The sequence below is a fragment of the Cinclus cinclus genome, chromosome 7, assembly GCF_963662255.1.
Source record: "Cinclus cinclus chromosome 7, bCinCin1.1, whole genome shotgun sequence".
NCBI lineage: Eukaryota > Metazoa > Chordata > Aves > Passeriformes > Cinclidae > Cinclus > Cinclus cinclus.
The window spans coordinates 20,797,479-20,823,334 of NC_085052.1; the positions used below are offsets into that span (position 1 = coordinate 20,797,479).

Below are 25,856 nucleotides of genomic sequence, written 5' to 3' on the forward strand. Positions count from 1 at the left end.
ATGGGAAAGCAACTGCCATCTCATCTTTAAAAGGTCGTATCTAAAAAGCTAATTGGTATTGGAATCACAAACACAGAATATGCCTAGCCTAGCTTTGACTCACATCTCCCTTTCACCCTGTCCAATGCCCTGAATATTACTATCTTCTTACTTGTACATCAAGCACAAAAGGCCAGGAGCATTAATGCCTGCCACAGAAGCCCCAGGATGAACATTCCCTGTATCCCATATCCACAGGAAATAGCAGAGCAGGGCTGTAGAGGGGCTTAGCCCATGGCTGGGGCAGGCAGGATCTTTTTAACACAGGATGATTTCTGGCAACCTGCTGCAAGTGAATATCTTAAAGCAAAGAAGTTTCCAAAGTTGCAACAACAAGCAAGTACAGCAGCAGAATTTCACAGGACAATTCCCAGCATCTTCATGCAACAGTCACTTATCTCTGCTTAGGAAAAGGTAACATGGGCTGAAATCTACTTGTTCCTACATATCAGTGGTCTTTGCCTGTCCTTAAGGAAAGTGTTCAAGCTACAGATAATCCTGTCTGCCAAATCTAGGTTGACTGGTGCTCCTAAGTGTGAGGCATTTTGACACTAGGGGTACATAAAGGATAGTATCAGCCAACTAGCTCTGCACCAACACACACTGAGTGCTGTGTTTATGCAATATTTGCACAAATTAAATTGCCAGTGTTGCAGAGCCAATACCAGAAAATGCAGAGGTTTATGGTTGTCTCCTGGGTCACGGTAATTACAACACTGGAACTCTTCCATGCAGCCTTAGTAGTGCAAACTCAAAAGTTCACAGGGATCTTCTACGACTGAACCATGTTATTTAAACATCAGCTACTCATTAGGAACAACCACAGCTTCACTTTTCAGCAACTTTCAACCAGACATCAGACATTTGCCTGTATCATGGAGAAATAGAGGAGGTAAGAGATGCTGCAAGGGTTTATTTCAAGAGACTCTGCATACCAGAAGCAGCAGAATAAAACTGGAGGGCAAAATCTACCTGATGTCCTCTGTCATTGATACTCTGCAATGTGCCAGGAGGTGCTGAAACTATTACAAATACGCATGGCCCAACAGACTGCAAACTGAGCACTATGGTCCACGGCAGCACAAGTGACAAGTGAACTGACGCAGATGGCTACCACCCACAGTCTCTGCTTCCCCAGCTGCTCACCAGCCTGGGCAGCCAAGATGGGAACTGTCCCACCATCTCCCAGCCTGGCTGTGTGCCAAGACACTTCCTGCACGCTTCACATCACTCAGGATGTCTGTCCCACAAGGAGCCACCACCAACCTGTGACTGCTGCGAGCTGGGCGCTCAGCTCCCACCCCAGCTGTTTCTCTAATTACATTAAACACGCAGAATTCAGCTGCAGCTGCTACGGCTCCTTCCAAAAGGACTCGCCTTTTAATTAAAAATTTGCTATTAAAAAGCATTAAATTGTGTAATGCAAATAATCCTCTAGAATTCATCTGTCCCAGCAGCTAATGACGAGCTTTGTCAGAGCAGTAACCAGCAGCAGCAGGACAGTTAGCTAACAGGACATAGTGGGAACGTGCTCTCCATCCCTCCTCTCCCAGATCGGACACAGCGAGGTCACAGTATGCTGGACATATACCAGCTTGCTGCAGACTCCCCAAAGACACAGCATTTCACACCAACTGCATTCCAAAGCTTTGGAAAATGGAAGAAAAGGAGGATTAGTTAAGTCTGCTCAGGTTCAGGCAGGACCAAGCTGCTGCAGGCTCTGCAAAGAAAGGCACAGAACAGGGCTAAGGAAGTATGAAAAGGCCTGCAACCACAGAGGTGGGTTTCCTGTCCCCCTCACCATTGTTCTCACTGTAACCTTTCTAACTCTCCAGCCCTAAAAGATGAGGCTAAGGTAGTGCCCAGTCGGGAAATTCCCTTATGCACAGAAATTCACAGCCTAGAAAGGAGCTGCAGGGAGAATAGTACCTTCCCTGTTAGGAAACCTGTCTTTCTGCAGACATAAAAAGCAAAAGTAAAAAGAAAAAAAAAACACAAAGTATTTTTAAAAACATTTCAGTGCCAAGTAAATGTTATTTTTCCTTTGATTTTATAATGTCTGTATTGAAAAGCTGAAGTTCAGCACATGATACATAACATTTAGAATGCCCTAATTAAACATTAGATGAGCCAAAGGAGTGCATTCACAGGAATATTTCCTGCTCTCCTGATAACAGTACAATCATGACCATCCAGAATTGTTAATAATTTCCTATTAGCCACACAGCAAATAAGCAGAGTACTTCTGATAACCACTAGTATTATATGAGAACTTTTTCTAAAAACACTCAAAATAATAACAAGCCAAACTCTCTGCTGTCTCAAATAAAACAGAGAACACCCACTTTATCAAAATTAATAAAATACAGACAGTGACCATGACAAATTTTAGATCTCTCATACAATGCTCTGCATTTCTGCCATCAGGGATGAATCCATGCAGGCAGATGCTCTGCCTGCCATCCCCAAACCTTGCTGTGTGACCCTGATGTTCTCAGCTCATGCCTCGTGCTGCCCAGGACAGTCATGACCCCTTGGCACGGAGGCGGGCTCTGCTCCAAAGGCTGACAGTCACCTGCAGGATTTCACCTGAGTGCAGCCACCCCCTGCTCCGAACCCAAAGGAGGCTCCCTCCATTCCTCAGGGTGGGGGGGAGGGGAGGAAGTAGGGGAATCCTCCTCTGACTTCTGCAGTACCTTTGAGTGCACAGAATCTGGCCCTCGTCCCACTATTTACTTTTTTAAGGGCTTGCTTGCATACAGATAAATTTCACAGCTAAATAGGTGAATAACGGAATGCAAATATGTCTCTAGTACAGACCAGAGAGACAAACAGAATAAAAATATCCCCTGGCAAGGAAAAAAAATGCAATTATCACTCCATTCCCAAACTGAGATGGATTATGGAGAAATGGCTTTCTTAAAACTACAGGAAAAGCTATAGGAAGAGGTGGCAGTAAAAGAAGAAAATATGCAGTGGCAAATAATAGTGAAAGAATTAACTGTGAAAATCAGAATGAGAAATGACAAGGTGGATTGACTGGGGTTTTGGGGAGTATTCTATCAGGCAAACATGCATGGGCACTCACCTAAATCTAACAGTGCAGAGACTGAAAATAACAAATGGCAACTTGCAGCTCAAAGGCTCAAACTTTCTAGCAGGAACTCACTTCAGCTGATAGTCTGAGTGTTTGTTGGTGATATTATTTTCTTTTGGCAAAATAGAAGGAGAGCAGGTTAAAGGCATAAGTCCAAGAATATTATTATTGGACCTCTTAGGAAGCTCAGCAACTTGCTGTCCTCTCAGACAGCACCACATTTCCAAGGAAAAGCTGCTCAGTTACTGAGGAAGTCCCAAAGCATAACTCCTACTGCAAGGTCTATTTTGCCTGTACTCCACCTTCCCCATGCCATTCCCTCTGCACCAGCAACAGAAATCACAGGGCAGCAGATTTAAACAGACAGCTAGGCATGGGAGCATCCCACTTGGATGCAACTATCCATAGGACAGCTATCATGGCCAAAACACTGGAGAATGCCCAGCATTTTAACTATTCTTTGCACATCACATCCTTTCTGTCCCAATTGCAAAGGCAGTCTGGATGCCTACAGCCAAATGAAAACAAGGAAATCTGCTGTTTACAGCAAAACACAGCCTACAGATTTTCTCTTGTTCACTAAGGAAGCAATTCAAATCTCTTCTTAAGGAAAAGGTGATAGGAAAACATTCCAAATGGCAGTAGCGGGGAAATACTGAAGGCTTTGTTATCAGGACTAGTATCTTAAAATGAGGAATGAGTGAATTCAAGTAGTGGCTGATACCACAAAAACAACTCCAGTATTAAGTCTGCAGACATGATCCACGCACCCTGTTTCCCACAAAGGTTCATTATGAGTATTGTGGGATTCTCCAGCTGGGCTGTACACAGAATCACAGCACCCTTCTTTCTGTCTTTGCCCCACTTCACACTTCAACTGTAAGCAACATTTAAGGGCACACAAACTGGAGCCCTTTTCTAATACACATCTATCAAAATCACTCCCACGACTCAGAGGTACTAGGAGGACAGACCACTCGTCAAAGGAAATAAAACTCAGCTGGGTCAAAAGAAATTCTTCTAATTCATAGGATATTTTTATACCATTTTCTCCCCATTTTAAATAAGGACATGTCCAAAATTGTGGTTTTGTGCTGAGAAAAGCCAATGGATAGAAGTTAAAATAAGAAGAATTCAGGTGCAAGCATATTCTGGAGAAGAAGTCTGAAGTAGGAAAAACCTGAAAAAGCAATAATTCTGATAGATGCTGAGGACAGCATTTCACCACTGCTATAAATTCCCTCAAAGAAATTAACTCTGAAGCAGTTCAGCAGAGGATACAAGGCAGAAATCAGAAAAAGAATTTGGCCCTGGCTCTTGGGCTACTACCAACCTCTCTTAAAATATGTGTTTTTATTATTCTAGACCCAAGTGCATGCAGTTCTTCACAGCAATGGGCTGCCATGAGCTGGGGCACAATGACCAACCAGAAGTGCTCAGTTCCAACTATGAACAAAAGATATTCAAGAACTACTTTTGTACATTTAGATTAAAAATACCTAAGAAAGAGTACAGATCAAGTAGCGACAAATCCAGAGAAGAGGCACATATTTAGACTGTCATAACAAAGAAAATTTAGGAGAAGGGCAACACCTAACAACACACTGGACAAAATCCACACACAGCAGAATTCTTCTCTGTACACTGAACAAGCCAAAGCCTTACCTTTGTAGGAGAATTCTAGAAAAGACTTTTCAAGACTATGAATGATGATTTTGATTGAATTTTGCATCATTATTGCTTTGGGAGTCCTATGACAGGAAAGGTCACATTTAACACTCTTTTGAACTTCATATCTGCACTGAACAAACCTGCAGGAAGATTCTAGCTCTGTCACTGCTTTAAACATTTGATGGGTAGCAGGAAGCATGGGGAAAAAAATGAAGTCACAAGACTGTCTGTAGTGAATGAACTACAGGAGTTAAAAATCAAATTCAGATTTTCAGACTGACTAAAGTTTTCAACTAAGCAGAAGACCAAACGAGGTGTTCCTCTAATCAGGAGTTGATATTCAAGACATTAAGTTTAAGTAAGTTTAGCTCTAATCTCAGCAATTGCACAAGTTTCAGTGGTATAACCAGCAAAGCACATGCAAATGAAGGGTCAGGGTTGTGAATGTTCTTACAGAATTCTGCCTCCTTCCAGCAAAACAGGGATTAAGGGAGAAGCAGCGGTATCATTCTCTTCTTCATGTTCACAAATACATCCATGTCTAATGTCACAATATCTATATGTAAGTGAATTACTGAAACACTAAGTTGTTCTAGAAGTGGAATTTCCCACAGAGCCGTAACTCTTGCCAACTTCCACAGGCACTTTATCTCTTTATGGACAGTGAGGTTTTAATGATGCTGTCTTCTGCCTCTTTTACACACCCATATCCTCAGTAATGGGTGCCTTTTTTTGAAAAGAACAGATCACTGACTGATCTCTGTCCAATTCTGCTGTACTTGATGATCATGGCTAGCAAATGGCTCTCTGGGCCAGAATGCAGAGCTCTCTAGTTGTCAGAAGGAGAAAGAACAAACTGAAATTTAGGGAAAGAAGTCCTTCCTCTATTGAAGTTTGACCAGCTATAATGACACATTCCATATGTGTCCATATGCTATAATGACCATGTATACCATAAGATGGGAATCAGAAGAAAATTGCCTCAATTTTGTCCAGGCCGAAATACCCTTATTACAACACCAAGCTTTTAGAAGGATTACTCCACTCTGATTACCTTGGCCATAATGTGCATCTGAAGACAAGCCAAACACCCAACTACAGAGACAAAGCCTATAATTGGAGCTGATATTGATGAAGGCATGTAAGGATAACTCAGAAAGCAGTCATAAAAAAAAATATCTATCTATCTATCTATATATATATATATATATCACTAGCTACTTTATATCTAGAGAAATCTATTTTATCAGAGTAGCAGTGTTATGGGTCAGTGCATTGCAGTTCAGAATCAACTGTCCTGCAGTAAATGAACAAGACCACAAATTCAGCAACTGACTTGCTTTATATCTTGTGTACAGGCAAGAGAGGAAAGTAGTCTGCCTTACGGAGTTGTAAGCTCCAGAGTTGTGCCCCAGACACACTACAGGTTGAGTCCCTCCAGAAGAAGGCACTTTGCTGCAACACAGCTTGCAACAAAAACAGTAACAACAAAACTTGAAATTGAAAGCAAGTGCAAAAGCTGCAGAATTCTTCATGATTTGTGCAATGTTACTCACATAGCTCACACTGAGGCAACACACCAAGTACTCACCCAGAAGAGTTTATAACATGGAATGCCACTAACTAGGTGATTACTAAGTGCTAATACACATTTCAACGAAAAAGCCCCACTATATCAAAACAACATGTTTCCCTTCTATGACAACATAACAAGTCCAAAGAACATGGAAGCAGCTATGCATGTAGCATCTGGACTTCAGCAAGGATTCTGACAGCATCTTACATGCTCTTTCGACAAGCAATTAAGAAAAAAAAGGGTATTAAAAACTAGCTGACAACAGTGTATACAACTCATTAAAAAAATACTCAAAATTGATCATTGTAAAACTGGAACAATATATTAAGTGATATCTTAAGGAGTTTGACTGGAGTCCAACAGTATTAAACAGTGTTATTAACTATCTACATAATTCAATATATGGCATTGTTATTAAAGACCACATTACTGTGGAAGCTGCAACCCTTTTACACTATCAGAAGATAAATCAAAATGGTGTTGACAAATGTGGAGAGGGGAACCCACAGACTGGATTTCTTCGCGTCTCTTTAAATAAAGACAAAGGTAATATACAAATCCTCATTTATACAAGATGGAAAAAATATTTGCTTGCCAGAAGTTGTGCAGAAATTTGTCTGGACCACTAATGTGTCAAAAACCAAATCAACAATATGTTTAAATGAAAAGCTTAAAAGGTTGATGTACAAAACAAACATCTTTGGTGGGACAGGTGAAGCAATTCTTTCCCCTCTGGACAGCACTGAGATGACCTCAGTCATGTCCAGTTTTGTGCATCACATTTCTAGAAAGATATGAAGCAACTGGAGAGAGTCCAGAGAAGAAGGAGGGGGAAAAGGAAAAAAAAAAAAAAAAAAAAAAAAAAAAAAAAAAAAAAAAAAAAAAAAAAGAACTGAAGGTCTAGAAAACATGACATATGAGAAAAGATTGAAAGAACTGGGTTGTTTAGTCTGAAGAAAAAGACTAAAAAGAGACATGATAACAGTCTTCAAATATGTAAAAGATTGTTACAAGAAAGAAAAACTACTCTCCACAGATACTCCCGATAGAACTAAAAACAAGCTAAGAAAAAGGCAAATTATGTTTTTAATGTCTAACTGACAGAAAAATGAAACATTTGAAAGACTGCGACCAGGGGCTGTGAAAGGATTAAAGGTTTTTAAGTACAAACATGCCTGGAACCAGCCAGGTATAAAAGATTTTCACAGGACTGCTGAATGAACCATATAACTTCCTGAGGTCTCATTCAACGCACATTGATTCTGTGTTGTAGGCATAAAAATTAATTCCCTTATTTTTATTTGTAAGCACTCACTGAATTTACAGTGATTAGTTCCTTTTCTTAAAAGAAAAACTGTTCTTTCTAGAAAATGCAAGGCCCACTGACATTCCACGAAACTGTCTTTTCCAAACCACAACAGAACAGGAGACAAGCACTGCCACACATTGCCATTGTAGAATTGAACCAGGAATGTGATACATTTCTCTATCCATGCTGTTTAGTAATAAGTGTGGTTTTCCTTTTGTGTATAAGATTTACTCTGCAAGAGGTCTGGAAAGAAAAGATGTAAAAAATTATAAAAAGGAGAGATGATGGAAGTGAAGATCAAAATATAAAATGACATCATCTTCTAAAGTAAGTATAGCAAGTCTTACAGGGTAAATGAAGTGCAATAATTAGAGTTTTAGTCAGTCTGAATACTGACGAGCAACAGATCTACTGGCTAATATTTTCATCAGTGCAAATTACTGCAGAAGGTGGCCCCTGGTCCTCCCAAGCCAGACCCACACCAGAACTACACTCAGATGAAGAAAGCTCTTTCTGATTAAAAGCTGCTGCTAAGGAACTTTGCTTTATGTGAGGTCCTGAGCTTGTGGAAATTGCTTGTTCATCACACATGGAATAGAGCACGGATGCCAGCCCATGGGGTATGCTTCAAGGCACCTTTCCTCTCCCAGGCCTTCAGATGACAGGAGCAAATGATTACAAAGCTGCCCTTATAGTATTATCTCCACTGACTGAGTTATGCAAAAGTAATACATCATAGTCTGCCCAGGAATGGATATTTAACTGTGGTTTGGTTAAAAGTGGCAGTTTGGTATTTTTTAATGTTTTCTTATATAAATTAGCTCAGATCAGATTGTAGCTAGGATCCCAGAGGCTTTATTTATTTAAAAAAGCTAAAAAGGGGATTATTAATGGTCCAAGCTTCCATGGTGCTTTGGAGCTAGATAAAAATCCATTCCCTCTCTCTACATTTCAGTAAATAAAGTAGGATTTTTTATGTTGTGCCTTATTTTTCCTCCCTCTGTATTTTTAGACAAACTATTCCCTTTGCTCCAGCACTCTTCTTTTGCCCCCTTCAACATGGACAATTTGGTTTTGGTCTCTTGTTTTCAGAGTAAGTGGCTACTACAATGAGAGGAGCTGAAGTATTAGCCCACCCCCCTTTATCTTTGGACATGTCTCTGAATACAGCATTTAAACTGACATGTCACTAAAGGCCAAGGAGAACAAACAGAAGACGGATGTGGGGAAAACAAACATAACACCTCACTCCCATTGCAGAATGTCAGATGAGCAGACAAGAGCCATGCATCACCCAAAGAGCAGGGACAGCTCTGCAGGGGTGGGTAGGTGGGGACATGGCACTCCTTGGTGAACATCTGGGTCAGGATGCTAAGGAATGGGACAGGGTTGGATGCAGAATTAGTCAGAGATAAACTATTGAGGTGATTTCAACAGGCAACTTTGATGAACTGTTGTGAACATTCAGAATACATCTCTTCTCTTACAGCACGTTAGCTGAGACACATTGCTACTCCTGTCTCATCCCCATCCCTCTGAGCCCAAGGAAGTTTACCAATATTTGGATGCTTTAGAAGCCGGCAAATTCGAGCTTCACGTTCCAGTTTCTGGTGATCTGAAAGAGAATAAGAAACAATGTGTTAGGCACCACAACTCTAGATTAAGCTCTTGCTCATATTCAACACAGTGACCCAGCAGACATCCCAAAGGCTGAGAACAGCTGGAATATGTCTGTCTCCCAAAACTTCAAGGCATTTCAGGTGAGGGTCTATGCAGCAGAGGCTGTACAAGGACTGCTGCTCCCACTTCAGAGCCAGCACTAAACTGGTACTGCATCCTTTGATTCAAAGTGAGTAGCTGCAGGATGAAAGGCACTGCTCTTCCATCAGCTTCTCAAATATGCAAAGCCACTTCCAGCGAGACCCCTTTTGGGAGGTATCCTTTCTCCAAGGCTGGAGAATTGGAGGAAAATACTCAGAAGAAATACCACACTTGAAATGGGAAAAGGAATTGCTTCCACTCCAAAGAAACACTGCAAAAGAAGGGCAGTGTAGGAGGGAGAAATACACAGCTCCTGCTACTGCTCAGCCATCACATGAAATAGGGAACTCTGCCAGCTTCAGTGAACTGTAAAGGTAACCATACTTCAGTACCCATGGACAAGCTCACTGGTGAAATGCTGATCACGCACTTAGAAATCTCCAGGCAAGAAGTTCTGCTCAAATGCTAAGTATGCTTATTCCAGCCCAAAGGCAACATCAGTTCAAGCACAACATTCATCTGGATTAAAGAAAAATATCAAGGAGAGTAAAAAATGGTTTCTCATCCCATGTGCGAGTTCAAGGAAAGGAGAAGGAGTTAGAGCAACTCTGCCTTTCTCAGCCAAGAAGCAGGGGACTTTTTAATAATGGAGACTTTTCACTTCAGCAGTGGTTGACTCCTGAATTTACATTACAACAACCCCATCATCTCCTGTGAAAAGCTCACACTGGATAACCACAGATTAACTGAAAGAAACTGAGGGAGACAAAATCTTATAGGCAGCCCTGGCAGCTGCTAAAATCTAGACTTTTGTAGATGCAGATGCCTAGAACAAGACGAGTAAGAATGTCCAGTCCTTGGAGTTCCCATTCCAGCCATCTAAAGAACATAGCAAAGGGAAGTAGCAGTCCCTGCCCACTCTTTACATTTCCTCTCTAGCAGATCTTCAGCACAGGTATGACTCTGCATCACTGTGACACACAGACCTTCACAGGAGCAAGCAGGATCCCTGGCTGGTTGGACCACTCAGCAGATCACTGGTAGGAATGCAGCACCCTTTGATTTATAGGAATCCCACTAGAGACCCTCTTCAACAAAGCTGCACTGCACTACTCTGCCTGGAAATTGCCTGTTCAGCTCCTTGGTCTCTGCATCATCTTCCCTTCCCTCTGTAAAGGAGTCTTTTGGCAGTTGTTCTCTTCCCTACGAGCAGAAGACATGAGACTGAGCCAAATCCCAGCACAGAACACTTTCCTCTCCCAGGCTGGGAATAGAAGCTCAGGGCACAATTCCCGTCTACTTTTCCATTGCTGAACTACAGAAAATGTCCCAGTTAATACTTTATAGAGCTGAGATGTGCTTACACCCTCACCTGCTATTGTTCAGGGATGGGGGAAGGTAAATTACTCCTTTCATCTCTTTCCTTCTCAGTCCTGGAAATTATTGTTTTTGTTACATATATTTTAGAGTTCTGTGCCAGAACCACTCTCCAATAAAATACCAGGCAGCAAGAAAGCCTGGAGAGCTTCTGTGCTCCTGAGGCCTTGGTGCAGTGCAAGCACTTCCTCACCTGCATTGGTTGAGAGGGGTGGGGGTGTCTTTTCTTCCCTTTTAGCAGCATCTCTCACAAATGAAGTTTTGCAAAACACCGTTGCAAAGTAACAGCCAGTGCTGCACACTCTGCACTCAGGACAGATTCTCACAGCAGGACAACAGTTTAAGATAAACTATCCCCAGCCTGCTCACATGTTTTGGCCTTGCAAATTCCCCACTTTCCCTCCCAGCTCTACTTGGAACTCCTACAGAAGGGGATCCTTCATCCACCCGGATCACGTGTCCCTCGTGCACAGCTATACTTGCTGAGAATCTGCTCCGGAGCACAAGGACACAGAGAAGCAGACAGCAAAAACAGCTGAGCAAAGGGGGAAGAAGAGGCAAGAGCTAACCACGTGCTACTCAGCTACCAAGTCCTGACAGTCAGGACAGACAGCTGACAGGAGCAAGGCTCAAACAAAATGACATAACCACCAAAATGCCATGGGAGATGTAAATCAAGAGCAATTGCTCCCCTGAAATCCTACACCATCGTGTAGAGGGAGGGGAGCTGGCAGGGCAGCTAGTGTTCATGGGCAGCAGCCATACCAGAACTTGTGACAAGAGGTCACCACCCCACACCCCATCCCTCCAGCACCACACAGCCTGGCTGGAGACCAGAGGAGGAGTACAGCACTCCGGTCACAAGGTACAGGAAACTATTTCTGGTCGGGGGGAAAGCATACCACACTCTTCTGTCTCCAGGGCAACAAAACAGGCCAACTCAAGCACAACTCGCAGAGAAAAGGCACACTGCAGCCCCGGGAGCAGCAGCCCGCAGCAGTCAGCCGCCACAACCGAGAGCAGCGAAAGGTCAGGCTGGGAGGGTTTCCTCCTGGGAAGGTCCTGGAGGATCACAGCTCCTGCAGGATCGCTCATCCTGCTCCAGGCAGCACCAGCACACACAGCACACAGCCCAACCAGTCACTTGATAATCCCACCCCATCCCCATCCCAAAGGTCTTCGTCACCCAGTGGTCTTTGGCACGGTGTAAACATTTGACTCTCATCAAATCAGCACCAGAGTAAATTTGGTACCTGTGGGGAACAACCTGGTACCTAAACGCATAAGGAATAAAAACAGAACCTAAATTTTCTACCTTATTCTGGTGTAACAAAAGTTTATTCCCAGTAAGAGACAAAACATCCGAAGTTTTTTGAGTCCAACAGAGCAGTGAATGGGTTGGTTTTAACACTTTTCTCATACAGGGTCTCTCTGAACTTTAAAATGCAAAGTAGTCTTTATAATATTAAAATAACAATGAAAAGATCCCCTACTTATCAAAAGCTTGCAAAGAAATAATTTCTCCTCCCTCTGCCCTAAAGATAAAACTTATTTCTGCAAGTCATTTGTGGAGTGGAGGTGTTTATTCCTAATGCACAGTGGAACTATAGCTCCTAGCTAACAGGAGCACAACAGCACATCTGACCTACCTTACAGGATTCTAGGTCTGGGACATTGGGCCTATTTCCCACCTTTCACAAAGCTGTGAAATTCAACCAGTAATTTCCATAATTTGCCTAAAACAAAATATATCCTTTGGAAAACATAAGGGTTCACATTCAAGACTTCAAGTGATAAATAAAGTCATACACCCACAGAAATTACTCCAAATACTAGCTATCCTTCCTGTTAAAATTTGGCATTGCTGTTCCAAGTCTGAATTCATCTACCTCCTGCTTCCAAATATTGGATTTCATTAAGCTCTTTTCCTGCTATGTTACAGAGCTGTCTAGCCCTGAACAATAGCTGATGCTTAAAACTTAAGTACAGGATATTACAAACACTCATCCAATATTAATTTACTATTTTCCAGCCAAAAAAAAAAAAAAAAGAATCTTGCTATTTGAGAAATTATTCTATCTGCAGTCTGAAGCAATGAGTATCTACACAGACAGGAAAGTGCAGTCTATGTATCTCTTTTGTAACAAAACTTAAAATATAAATGCTTAAGAAGATGGTGCTTAAAAACAAGAGAAAACTTACTTTTGTTTAATACACAAACTAAGGTGTGAATATCTATTTATCTTTATCAGCCCTTTATATAATATGATTTTTGTATCTCTGTTCAGCCTGTAAACCTACATTTAACACAAGTACTTTTAACACCATTGCTCTGCAAACATAGCACTGTCATTCTAGTGACGTTACTGCTGGGTTTCTTTTGAACATACCTGATGAGAAAATGCCTTTTGAAAGAACTGGGATTTCTTTGGGATGGGTTTTGATTTGGCTACGGATTTACTTAAATAGAAAACAATAATGGCTGTGTTAGCATAATTTGTAAGAGTTAAAGACCTATAAAAATGAAACTGCTCCATTTTACACAAACTTGCAGCTCCCTCACTGAGGCAGGGCTCTTCATGCACAATGGATGGACAGGAATGGCTGTGCATTATCAGAGAAGTCACTGCTGTAAGGAACTCAGACTGGGAAGGTTAAAACAACAACCCTGCCTGAAGACAGAGCCCTAAAGAAGACAGCAAACAAAAACTATCGTAGTTTGTCCTGATTTTCTACAATGCATCAAACTTCACCAGATACTCAGGATAACTTGATGCTAAAAGAAAGTGTACCCAACAGAAATAAAATTCTAGAAGCAGATAACGTTACTTCACAAACACCTGTCAGTCTCCAGCAGAGTGTGGAATATAACTGGATTTACATTGATGCACATTTCTTTCTCTTTGCTAAGAAAATAATTTTATTATCTGACCAGTTGTATCTGATATCCCAAGGATGCAGCAGCAGAGATTGATGAACAACATGAGACCAAATTTCTGGGCTCCATTTTCCTCCAGGGAAATAGTTCCCAGTTTTCTACTCTAGCCACTACATGCATGGCTGCTTTGCAAGAAGTTCATCCTCACCAGGTCTTTCTCCTCCAAGGGTACCTGAGACCTGGAGAACATTTTCAGACACAGACAAGGTAGAGAATATCTATAAATCCCAGTGGTCTAGAGCTGCCAAGTGAGAACATTCACATAACAACAACAACAAAATATGAAGAAAAAGTTCACTGTGCCTAATCAGCCTGTTAGGAAGGTGTGTGAGGAGAAGGGGCTGCCAAGGAAGCACAGGGAGACCTGTCTGCATGGAGCTGAGGTATGCTTGTGAGAGGCAGAGCCTAGGGAACAACACCTACCACAAACCCAAAAAGGAGATCAGTCCCAAGTAGGCAGGGTGAGGGCCAAACCTGAGCCAGAGAGCAGGAGAAGCTGGTTGGGTGTCAGGTGCCAACACTGCCACCCTGCACTGGCAGCACAGCACGAGATCCTCCTGACTTCAGACAGAGCTGTGGTGCCCTGAGTGACTCCTGGTCCCAGGAGATGCAGATACAGTTCTGTATGCAGAGGGGTTCTCTATCAGCTGTGGGCAGCTGCCATGTGAACACGCTCTCCAGCCACAGCTTTGCCACAAGCTCCACAAAGAATCACTGGCCAGGGAGGTTGAAAGAGAAGTGCCCTTGGTGAATTCCATCCCCTCAACCTGCCCAAGGAACACTGAAATTTATTGCCCTAGGAACAAATGTGAGCAAAAGCACACCTATTTCAGGTTATTCCCTCTACTGCCAAGAGGAAGTAGAAGTCAGCATTAAAAACTAATTGAAATACTGGATGAAACAATTATTGACATAAACAAAGATTTATCAGCAAAAGTGATTAATTTCACACCTACCAGAAAGCAAGGTGTAAAAACTCAATTCTAACACACTTTCTTCAACAAGCATTAGAAATACAGCACTATTTCAAAATGGATCCCTATGCAAAGGACTACATCTACTGCAGCATTTACTGGCTTACTTTACCAAACTGCAGTCATACTGAGGTCTTGTGACTAAAGCTCACTCTTTATTTAGTACACCTGCCTTAAGAAAGGAAAAAGAAAAATGAGCAGGGGATAACTTTTAGCAGTCTAGATTTTAGCCACCTCAGTGAAAAGGCAGATTCTTTCCTAAAGCAGAAAAACGAAGCATCAAGAAAACACTTAGGTGTGAATCAGCTCTGTGATAAGAATCTATGTAATGAAGTAAAAAACAGGGTTCTTCCCTTTACAAACACATAATCTTACTATTCTCAAATGGAATATATAATCTGGCTGCTCAATACTGCAGTATCACCTGTCTTCATCCTGCATTAGGACCATGCTCTGTCCTTGCTGTTAAAGGAGGCTTGCAACTATCATTCCTGGGGGAACACATTCTAGATTACATTTCTGAGAATGGGAAGAGTCCGGAAGAAGAATCAAACTCTAAGCAATAAATTCAGTTTGATTGCTGTCATCATGCCAATTCAGGGAGATAGTCAATTGGTGCCAGCTGCTAAGATATCATTTGAGTTGCTTCAAGACAGAAATCGAATTTACATCAAATACATTTTGTAGTGCAAGACTAGTCTGAACCTTCAGGTTCCTTCATGCTTGTTTATATTTAAATTTTCTCTTTGAAACATTCCCAGCAAAAGAGAGTTAGTTCTCTCATCCTGCACTTCAAGACACAGACTTCTCCCAGATTCTCTTATTTTTTCCAGCAAGACTGTACTACAGAACAAGTGAGATGTCTCAGCATCTACAACAGGGTAGCAGAGGACAGTATGCCATACCACACCACCAACTAAAACAGGGATACCAGCAAGTGTCAGACTGATACCACTTCCCCATCTGCAGAATTAGTAGACACAAACACCAAAAAATCATCCTAGGCCTTAGTAATGACCAGAGGCCTCCATGGATTCAGTATATTCTTTCTGACAAGAGCTAAGAGCAGATGCCTAAGGAAAAATGCAAAGAAAATAAGCATATAATGACCCCCTCCCATTTCAGCGTTTCTACATGGCCATTTCAAAGACCAGCTAAAATTAATAAATCTGTAGCAGCATACTACTGACAATGCAGGTGACATTTCTGAAAGCCAGAGTCTGTTTTCCAGCCTCTCAGAACAGAACAATTCCAGTGCAACGCTGTCCCAAGTGCGAGGGCAGAGGGGCTCTCACACCCAAACAGCACCTCTAGCATCTCTGCTGTAGCAACTCTGCAAGAGTCATGAAGTCACCGAGAGGAAGACACGTCTGGAGACAGCATGTGAAGATGAAAGAGCCAAGCTCCACTTTTCTCAGCCAGTGAAAGCCAGAGAAACAAGACAGTGGCAAAATCCTCATCACTTGCCTTCAGCTACAGACAGAAGGAGGTTCAAGTGCCAACATGACACAATAAGAAAATACAAGATTTCTTTTAAGAAATGCTGGCAAACATTTTCTGAAAACCATTCCTCCAGAAAAACCACTAATATTAGCACCTTGTAACAGCCTTTTCCCCTGCTCTCACAACGTCCCAGAAACAAACAACTCCACCTGTGAAAGTGTAATACAACTCCTAACAGTACATATACACACAGATCTTAAAGACAACCTGAAGTCCACACAGTTGGTCACAAGCTCTGTTTACACACACTACTGTCTGTGAACCCCTTAGTATTACTGTACTGGAAAACCAAAGCAAATAAATTAAAAAGAACAACTGACATAAACTTAGCACAGTCTCCACTTTTCTGTTCAAGTAATGCAGAAATTAGACTTGGAACACCACAGAGTGGAAGTCAAGATGGTTTAAGTAATTCTATTTGTATCTCAAATAAGCACCCTGAAGAGTGGGCCAAAGCAATTTATTCTCTTTTCCTACATTTCATTACCTTGTACTTACTTTGCAAAGATAATCTAACTACAGGCAGATATTAATATGTGTACAACAGTACCAAAAGCAAAAAAGCTATTAAAAATACCTAGAAGAGAAGAATCTTTTTTCAAAGCCATAGTGTGCACCTTTGACACTGCACTTTCTACACTTGGTGTCACTCAAACCTGCCTTTTCTATTCCCATGTACATTTTTCAGTTTATCAGCTAACAACCCGTCCAAAATTTTTCTTTGAATTATCCAGCAGGTGGACCTGGTAAGGGAAAGAGAATTCCTATCCACTTGTTTTCAACAGGAACACATACCCTGAGTATTACCTACTGTACACCTTCTAAAGCAAACCAGCAGCACACTGACATGCATATTAAGAGGAGGTGGGGAGCTTGGGCTCTCACAGCCACCAGCAGCTTTCCAGGAACTTCAAGAGTCAAAGGAGGTCAAATTAGTGAATCAGCACAGGCTCGCTGGTACAGGTGAGAGTAATCTCTGGCACAATTAATGATTTGAGCAGACTAAGCATGCTCAAGCCTAGCGTGCCATTCTTTGCCTACAAAGGCACAAATAAAGTCATATTATGTGTTTTCATTATCTGAGAGAGAATGGTAGCCATTTGCTTAGGTTCTTGCCTGTGGAAGATCCCACAGTTTGACCAAAGCCAGCACTGCAAACCAACATGAAATACAACTGCATGGGCACTCAGGAAGGGGAAGGAGCAAGCAAACACTCCAGCCATCTGCTGCAGACATAGTCCTTGGCTTCAAACTTGAGATAAACTCAGAATCTGGACAAGGGAGCTCCTTCTGACCTTGCTACAGCACTCAGAGAAGCATTTTGTAAATCTCTTCATGAAACATCCCCTCCATAACATACACTGTCCCCTCCCCACGAGCCACAGGCTCCTGCAGCCCCTGCTCTTCAGACTGGTTTAAAAACTTTACTATTCCCAGTCTAACTCAGCAAAGCGCAATGAGCCAGGTAGAACCCAGTGGACTCAGCTGGAAGCCCTGGTATCAAAGAGCCAGCAGCATGAGCAGAGTGAAGGATACCTGCCTACAGAACAACTGACAAGAGGCTGAAGCACCACTGAGGCCCCAGCTAGAGTCTGCAATAAAATCTCACATGACATACATGCCATCTCATGTGCAAGCCCTGTTTGCAGTCCACATTTCTCAGGCCATATCAGTCCCTTTTGCTGGCAAGATAAACATCTCTCCATCTCCCCAATCACCTATCCCATGCTGCCAGTGGGATATACAAGGCCTGTGCCAACTCTGCTTTATTCTGCTTTATTATTATCTGATTTTCCCATCAAATATTTATTTTATTTGCTAAAAACCAATGAAGAATTGACTCTGACTTGAATTTAATTCCCCCTCTTTTCCCCTGCTAACCATCAGTTTATTTCATGTCACCATGACGGAGACAAGTCACAGAAGAAAGTACGCTCCCAGGTTTGGTGGTGAATGGGTGGGAAGGAAATGTTTCACCTCAGAGTGAAACATTTGCCTATGTGCTAGATTAACACCTACAGCCACAAAGTTGGTACCTACAGTCTGCTGCAACAATTCAGAATTCTACAGACTGACCATTAAAATTACCCATCATTCACCAACAGCACCTGTTCCATTGGCTACTGCAAAGAATGCCATTTCTTGCTTTACAAACTTCTTCCTTGCTCAGGGTGGGATGCAACACAAGGAAAATCAGCGCTGAAGTGGGAGGTACTGGCAACCATTCCTGCAGCAGCAGATTGTAGCTCCCTTCTGAAGGAATACATCCTCCAGTTGACAAGAACAAAAATGCAGCCACCTTCCTCCTAATCTGAAGCAATGGAGATCACCAACCACAAATGCTGTCAGACCAATAGAAACACAGCAAAGGGCATGAATTCTTTTATGCTGTGGCCAGGAGGCATTAGTGCACCCATCACAGCCCTGACACAGGAAGAAATGTGGTGCAACTGCACACCCACTAAGAATGGTGTGATCGCCCTGCTGGCCAGCCCGGCACACTGGGGGCATTTGCTTGAAGGTCCCCACTAAGTGTGTGGTGAGTGCAACAGCTTATTTTAGCTCTTCTTGGGCATATTAGCCTAGTGTAATTTAAAAAGCTTTGGAAAGCCTACATCCCAGAGAAAAGAACTGTGCTGAGCTCCTCAGCTGTGAATAGTGAGACAACTTCCCCTTTCTTGCACCAAACCAGCGCAAAGATGACGGCAGCTCCATCACGGTCACGTCAGACTGCGGACTTTGCCAGAAGACCCTCAGCTCAGGGTATTTGTGTAGCCCAGCTCTCAAAGCACAGCCCCCACCCCACTGCAACAGAGCCCTCCCTTTGCTTGTCCCTGCCCCACATGCACCACGCCCAGCTCCTTCCCCTGCTAAGGCTGTGGTTCAGCACCTTCTCCTCCATTTTGCTCCCGCAGCTTGCGCTTTCCTCTGCAGCCCCACATCCCCCCAGTTTCAACAGCTCAGCAGGGAGACATCCCCTTTCCCTTTGAGACAGCCCCAGCGGCACACAGGGCAGCCCCAGCCCAGCTCTCCCATCCGTAGCTTCCCATCTGCAAGGGCACCATTTTTTTAAACTGCATTTTACAAGTAAATCACGTGCTCAGCTGCTAGTTTGGGTGCAGAGCCAAGAAACACTCCGGTGTATGGGGGAAGGGAGCTGATGTATTTTTTGCTTCAGCTTACCAGAAACTTCACTGAGACCAAGAGAGATCCTCCACCCACACCCCTCTTTCAGCACAGCCCCTTCCCCCAGATACTCTCACAGCAAAGGCACAGAGTAAATGCACAACAGGAGAATCTGGCAACTCGCATGCCTAGAGCCAAGCATCACGTCCAAAAAGAGGTGGGACACCACCTTTGCATCCCAGTGGATCCACTGAAGACACACATTCAAGGAGCTCATCTCCCCTACAAAGGCTATGGCTCCCACACGGAGAAAGGGAGAAGTTGTGGGTTAAGAGATGCTGAGGCAGGAGGCTGCAGTAACAATGCTAACTTACACAAACACACCACAGTCTCTCGGTTAGAAAGCTGAGGGGGAGTGTTTCAGATCCAAGAGGCCAGCTGTAGGATGCATGCTTAAATAAAGAACAACCCAACATGCTCTCACAGAGACATGGGGAGGGAACAAGTGATTTTTTTTTAAAAATACACAGTCTGAATTTTAGATAGGTTCCATATGCTTTCTGCAATGAGATGGACAGGATAATATGCATAGCAGCATCTCTTAGCTCACAAAGAGCTGTACAATAATGTATTCCCTTAGAAATGTGGTAGTGCCCTTTGGAGACCTCTCTTGAATTGCCCCTAAACCTATACAACACAAGCAGAGATTTGGGAAAATAGAAATTCTAGAAAATTTCTAAAAGATAGATCATTAAATGGTTGAAAAAATATGTTAAAAAACAAACAAAATATGCTCATAAATAAACTACCACTTCCATAGTGTCTTTTTTTGGAGAATCTCTAGGTGTCTAACAAATATTTACTACAAGGCCAGAAAACCCTTGAAGCACAAAGTTTCTTTCCCTTACCTTTAAAGAGCTGGAGGAGAAAAGTAGAGGTACTAAAACCAGAAAACATTTCAGTGACAAGTCTATGAACAAACTCGGTTCTTTGGAATCTGAGCCTTTCACTACCCTGTTTTTCATCCCTCTGCAGAAAGAGAAATTAAGATAGAAACAATGCAGTTCAAATATAACAAATTTGGAACACTCAAAGCAAAAATTGATAGGGGCAGCATTAGTACTGCTGTGATACCTCATCATGCCTCACTCTGGGAAGCATGAAATCCAACTTCAGTGGCATGCTAGAACCTAAGGAATTTTTATTATGAGGTCTGGTGTTCAGAATTGGGAAAAAATATTTTTCTTTTTAAAAACACACATTTAGTCTCTTTGGGAACTGCCACCCAACAAAGACTGCATTGCACTTGACAAGAGCACAGCCTGAAAATAGCTTCCTTCACATGAAAGCTCCAGATTTGGACAATCTGGTGCACATAACAGCTTTAAAGTGGTCACCCTGTTCCATTACCATGCTTGTTTTCAGATTCTCAGGGAATGAGGCACCTGACTTGAACCTTTTTCCAAAAAAGCAGCTGTTATGCTACAGTTTAAATTTATTCTCTGGCTAAGTTAATTTCTTGTTTTGATCAATGTTTAATGCTCCTGGCTAGATAAGTTTAGATCTTGTTTACCTGAAGGCATTTAATGCTGCTACATTACTGTAATACTAATTTTAAGGTCATCTACAGCTCCCCCCCACCAAAACTCTGCTATGATTTGGATCTAAATTATGTGGTACATTTTGGCATCAAATTGCACAGCACCATATCAAGTCAACAGACACTTACTGAATCTCAAGAGATGGTCAGATTTGCTGATTAACAGACAACACACCCAGAATATTCTCACTGATTAAGTCCACCCCGCCACAAAGAACGACTGAAGATGAGGGCTTGAAACTGTAGCCCTCATCTCAGAGCACACAGCTCTGTAAATTGCTGCCTATCTAAGGCAGAAAATGAGAAGGGAAAGGGTGGTGTGTCAGATGGAGAAAGAAAATGTGGTGAAACAGTTATTAAAGCACTAACACTGATGGCTACAAGGAACTTTCTCTGCTGAGATTCAGTTTTAATGAGGTGGCGGTTAAGATGTTGTGCCAACATGTCTGAAGACTAAACCCTCCTTTGTCTACAGAACACATAAATGAGAAGAAAATGAGGCAAGAAAAACTGCTCCACACTACCACCAGACAGCTTCAGCTTTGACCTAAAAGGAACACTTCTGCCCTACAAATGTTATTTCAACAAAGAGGTTGAATTTCAAATCCAAAAAAGACAGCAGAGCATCGTCTTGCCTGTGGCCAGTGCCCAAGGAGCATTCACAGTGCAGTAGGAGCTCCACAGAACACAAAGGTAGGCTGCAGACTGCAGCACTCCCTGATAGAAGAAACTTCTGAACAGGCACCAGTGTCCTTATGCTTACTTTTTCTGCTATGTCTACCTGGACAGCTGGTCTAGCAAAATAAGACTTAGGACCTTGTTCATCCTATCACTAAAACTGCTATCTTCACTTCAAGGCGAATGCTAGCAAAGGTGATCCCTGTCCCTTTCTAAGCCTCGCTCCTTTGCTTCAGTTCTGTCAAGCAGTGTATCCAAATAGCACAGTCCTTCAGCAGAGCAGGCAGAGGACAACTACAGCTGTATACTGTGAAGATACTGCTGCAGTCCCAGCACAGAAATATATAGCTCACAAGCTCACAGGCAGCTGAAGAACATGGGAAAAAGCAGTACAGCCCATTACCTTAACTAACTAACTAACTAACTAACTAACTAACTAACTAACTAACTAACTAACTAACTATTCACCAGTGCTGTAGAACTGCTCTCTGCAGAAAAAGAGGTTCCTGGGTTCTGTGACCCAGCAGAGCGGGGGAGCAGTGGCAGAGCAAGCAGCACTGTTCAGGACTTGGGGACAGCAAGTCTCCCAAGCTGCTTGTATCTAACACAGCCAGGATCTAAAGTGACAGCAGCCAGCGGGCAGGAAGACCTAGAAAGTGTGTCCTCCAGGCCCTGGGAAATGCAAGCATAAAATGTGCTTCTAAAAGAAAAAACATTAACGGCACTTGTAGACAGGAAGAGAGACAGAAGACAAAGACAACTAATGAATTGTCCAGAGGGGAAAAAAAGCCACACGCATGGTGCATGGGAAGGACAGAGAACCCACCAAAAGGGGCAGCATAAGGAAAATGGGATCATGTGAGATGAGAGAGCCCAGCTCAGAGATGAGACTTGTTGGCCTTGGTGAACAGGAGCAAAGGGCAGCACAGTGGCTGCCCAGGGCAGGCTGCTCTCCTTCATGGGCCACAACCCTCAGCAGCCTTACTGACCATGTCACCCACAGTTCAACAGAAAGCAAGTCTGACAACTTCTGATTAGTTTAGCAACTGTTATCATCACAAACTAATCAGTTTTTCATTTTACAATTATTTAAACAATTTCTCGTTCTTCACACTGTACCCACATTCACTCCTTTACCACACACTGAAACACGTTTCTCTGTTCAGCTGGAGCAAAGCCATAAGACCTCCAGTTCTCAGAGCCAAGGAGGTGCCAAGAGAGGGCAGTCAGCCTAACCACAACAGCCACCATCCAAAACAGTGACCATGCTGTTGGTGGATCAGCTTAGGAGGTTTCTGCCTCCAGCCCATTTGCTTGTTCTCACCTCCTCAGCCAAGTTCACTGCCAGATCAGCTGTTTGGGTGACAGCCCTATGAGCAGGGAAGGAGAATAGATCAGCAAAGGCAATTTTAAGTCTTCTCTGAAGTCAGTTAGCTTTGAAAGCAGTTGATAAAATTAACAACCTTAACAGAAACTGCCCACTGCAAACAGCAACCAAATAAAGCTGCTAGCTCCCAAATGGCTGATGACCAAGGCACAGCTGCGCTGGGGGGGAGGAGTGGGGGAAAGCTCGCATGAATCCTCGAGTGAGTCACTCACTCCCTGTATCCCTGCTGGCCTAGATAAATGCTGCTGCCAGTCGACGATGGGTGCTGCAAACCAACTCTTAAGCCCACAGTATCCCCGCTGCTCATCTCCTGGTGGGCACAAAGCCTGCGCTGAACAACGCCGCCTTTGAGCAAGTGGGCAAGCAAGAGAGGTAGTCACAATCACCATTAGGGCTCAGAGATTCCCATTTGGCTATGACTGACTTTTATGTCTCTTCTTGCACTTGCTCCTGCTTTCAGGAATTGTCTCTCAAGCACTGAGATCTCAGGCAGCTGAGGATGCATTATAAAGCTCGCCCATTTAGACAAGGAAAACACTGAAAAAGTGTGAAAGCAAATAGATAATAAAAATAGTAATAAAGACACTGTATAGGAAGTTGCTCTGGATCCCTGCATTGGCATTAGTTTGTCTACAGTGCAGGCTGCTCACTTGTACCATGTGAGCAACAAATCCTGGTGGATCACATCAGAACTGCCTTACTTTGATGCAGAAGTTTAGGATGATTACCCAAAGCACAAAATGCATCAGAATTAGGAGGAAATCATATCAAGTCTATACCACATGTAACATCTCCACTACAGATGCACCAAGGACAAGGAACTGGTCTAAAACAGACATTCCAGCTAGTTAGATCTCTGTAAGACAAACCTCAAACACTGTAATACTGAGGCACCACAGCTGCCAATCCTGCAGTCAAGTCATTAATTGTTTTAAGAATGAAAGAGTTTGTCTAAGTCCTGTGCCCAACGCAATCCCTGTGGAAGAGCTATTGAAATTTTAACTGTCCTCACCCACTGAGAATGTGACAGATTTCTTTACCCTGGTTTCCCAGGTGTACAGCTACACTAGAAGGAACAGGGTAAGAAAAGAAAAAGAACCTTGAAGGAACAGAGTCTCATTTGGCTGCATCTACAACAGTGGTGTTCACACTGGACACTAAGAATTTCAGAAACAGAAGCTGGCCAGCTGATACTCATACCAAGAAGAAAAGGTCAGGCCACAAACTCCAAGTTTCAGATTAGTGATGCTACAGTTTGCAACTTTCTAAATTCTACTTTCTATGTCACACAGTTCTGAAAACTTCCCTCGTTGGTCTTGGTTGTGAAATTACAAAACAAATGGAAGGAACCCTCGGCAAAACACAGTTATACTCACAGTTAAAAACTGACCAAGATTGCATTGGCATCTCCTCCAAATAATAAATATTTCAGAGAATCCAAAGAAATAAAAGAACAGCTTATCCTTCATCTAATCCATCTTTGCCTCTGGCCTGAAGATATATATTACAGTGATTTTCCCACTCCCACAAAAAGAAAACCAAATCATTTTAGATGCACCTGTAAAACTTCCTAGCCTGTAACTTTTAACACATGATGGGAGGAGTACAGTGTTACCACACATGGTTAAAAGCAAGGAATCTGTGAAGAAGAGAGAGCAGCACAAGGCAGCAAGTAAGGTGCTGCACAGGTCACCCACCTCAACCCAGAGCATGTTAACAACAAATCCTACCAAGTGCACATACATGCAATAGCTTCATAAAGGGTCAGTGATATAGCTAAATAAAAGAGGTCAACAGATTAAACTACTTGTGCAGTCTTCATACAGCTCCCTATGCAGGTGGAATTGCTTGAAAGAATTGATGCCAGGTTTCTCTAATGAAACTGCAGCCAAAACAAGCATATCATAGCTCCTCTACTTTGCATTGCTAAAAAGTGAAGAGGAAAGAGATTATCATTTCTACAGCCTTCAGACCAACACAGTGCACACTGAGAAACCACAAGAGAATGGATGAAACAGGAGTGGTCAAGACATGAAATGCTGCCCATTGGACCCTAAGAAAGGCAGAGCAAACTGACTTACATTAGTCACAAGCATTCTGTCCAGGGGTACTCCAGAACACTGCTTCTTCTGAAGCACCCAACGCTTCTGCCTATTCCAAGAAAACATCTGGCTAGCAATGCTGATGTGGCAAAAAGCAGGCTATCCCAAGAAAATGATGTATTCGTGAAGCTTCTAAAGTCTCCTGAAAATGCAAAGAAGTCCTGCCTTAAAAAAGTTCTGTCTTCCACCCAGCTCTAGCAAAGATATCCTGAAACAGCGAATTCCTGCTTTATAAGAAAACAGTCCAGGCACCAAATGAACTATGGAGAGGCAGAGGAAAGCATCTTCCTATTATACTGAGCTCATGTGAGAATACAGCAATGGACTAATCAACCAGTGGACTTGGAGACCTGGGAAGACTTCTTTATTTCCTTCTATTGGTCATCTTGGTCCATCCAATACCACCCTAAAGTAATCTCTGCTTAACTTCCCTAAGCATTTGGCTCCTGAGCACAGAACACACATCACGTGCCCCACTACTTATACATCTGTGATAGAGGCAGATTGATATCAGCTGGCTCAGGTCCTGTTTGTGCAGTTACACTTTGTCATATTTAAGGGTGGCATTTCTTTAGCCTAACTCTGAAGCCTAGGGCAAGAGACTGCTCACTAAGTTCTCAAGGAGACCAAGAACTCAGAGATAAAAGGTCTGGGAGGAGGAAGTCACTAGGATTGTTGAACCTGTGTGGGATAGACCAGCGGTCTATGTTCTTTGGAG

General features: G+C 42.8%; 1 protein-coding gene across 8 annotated transcripts in view; it reads right to left on the reverse strand.

Annotated features, from left to right (window-relative positions):
- The window catches only part of CAMK2G (calcium/calmodulin dependent protein kinase II gamma), a 117,836-nt gene that overhangs the window by 55,273 nt on the left and 36,707 nt on the right, over positions 1-25,856 (reverse strand). For all 8 annotated transcript variants that reach the window (XM_062496956.1, XM_062496955.1, XM_062496960.1 and 5 more), the window contains one exon: positions 9,248-9,307. In XM_062496956.1, the coding sequence (XP_062352940.1) occupies positions 9,248-9,307 (60 nt within the window). The remainder of the gene's footprint in view (positions 1-9,247; positions 9,308-25,856) is intronic.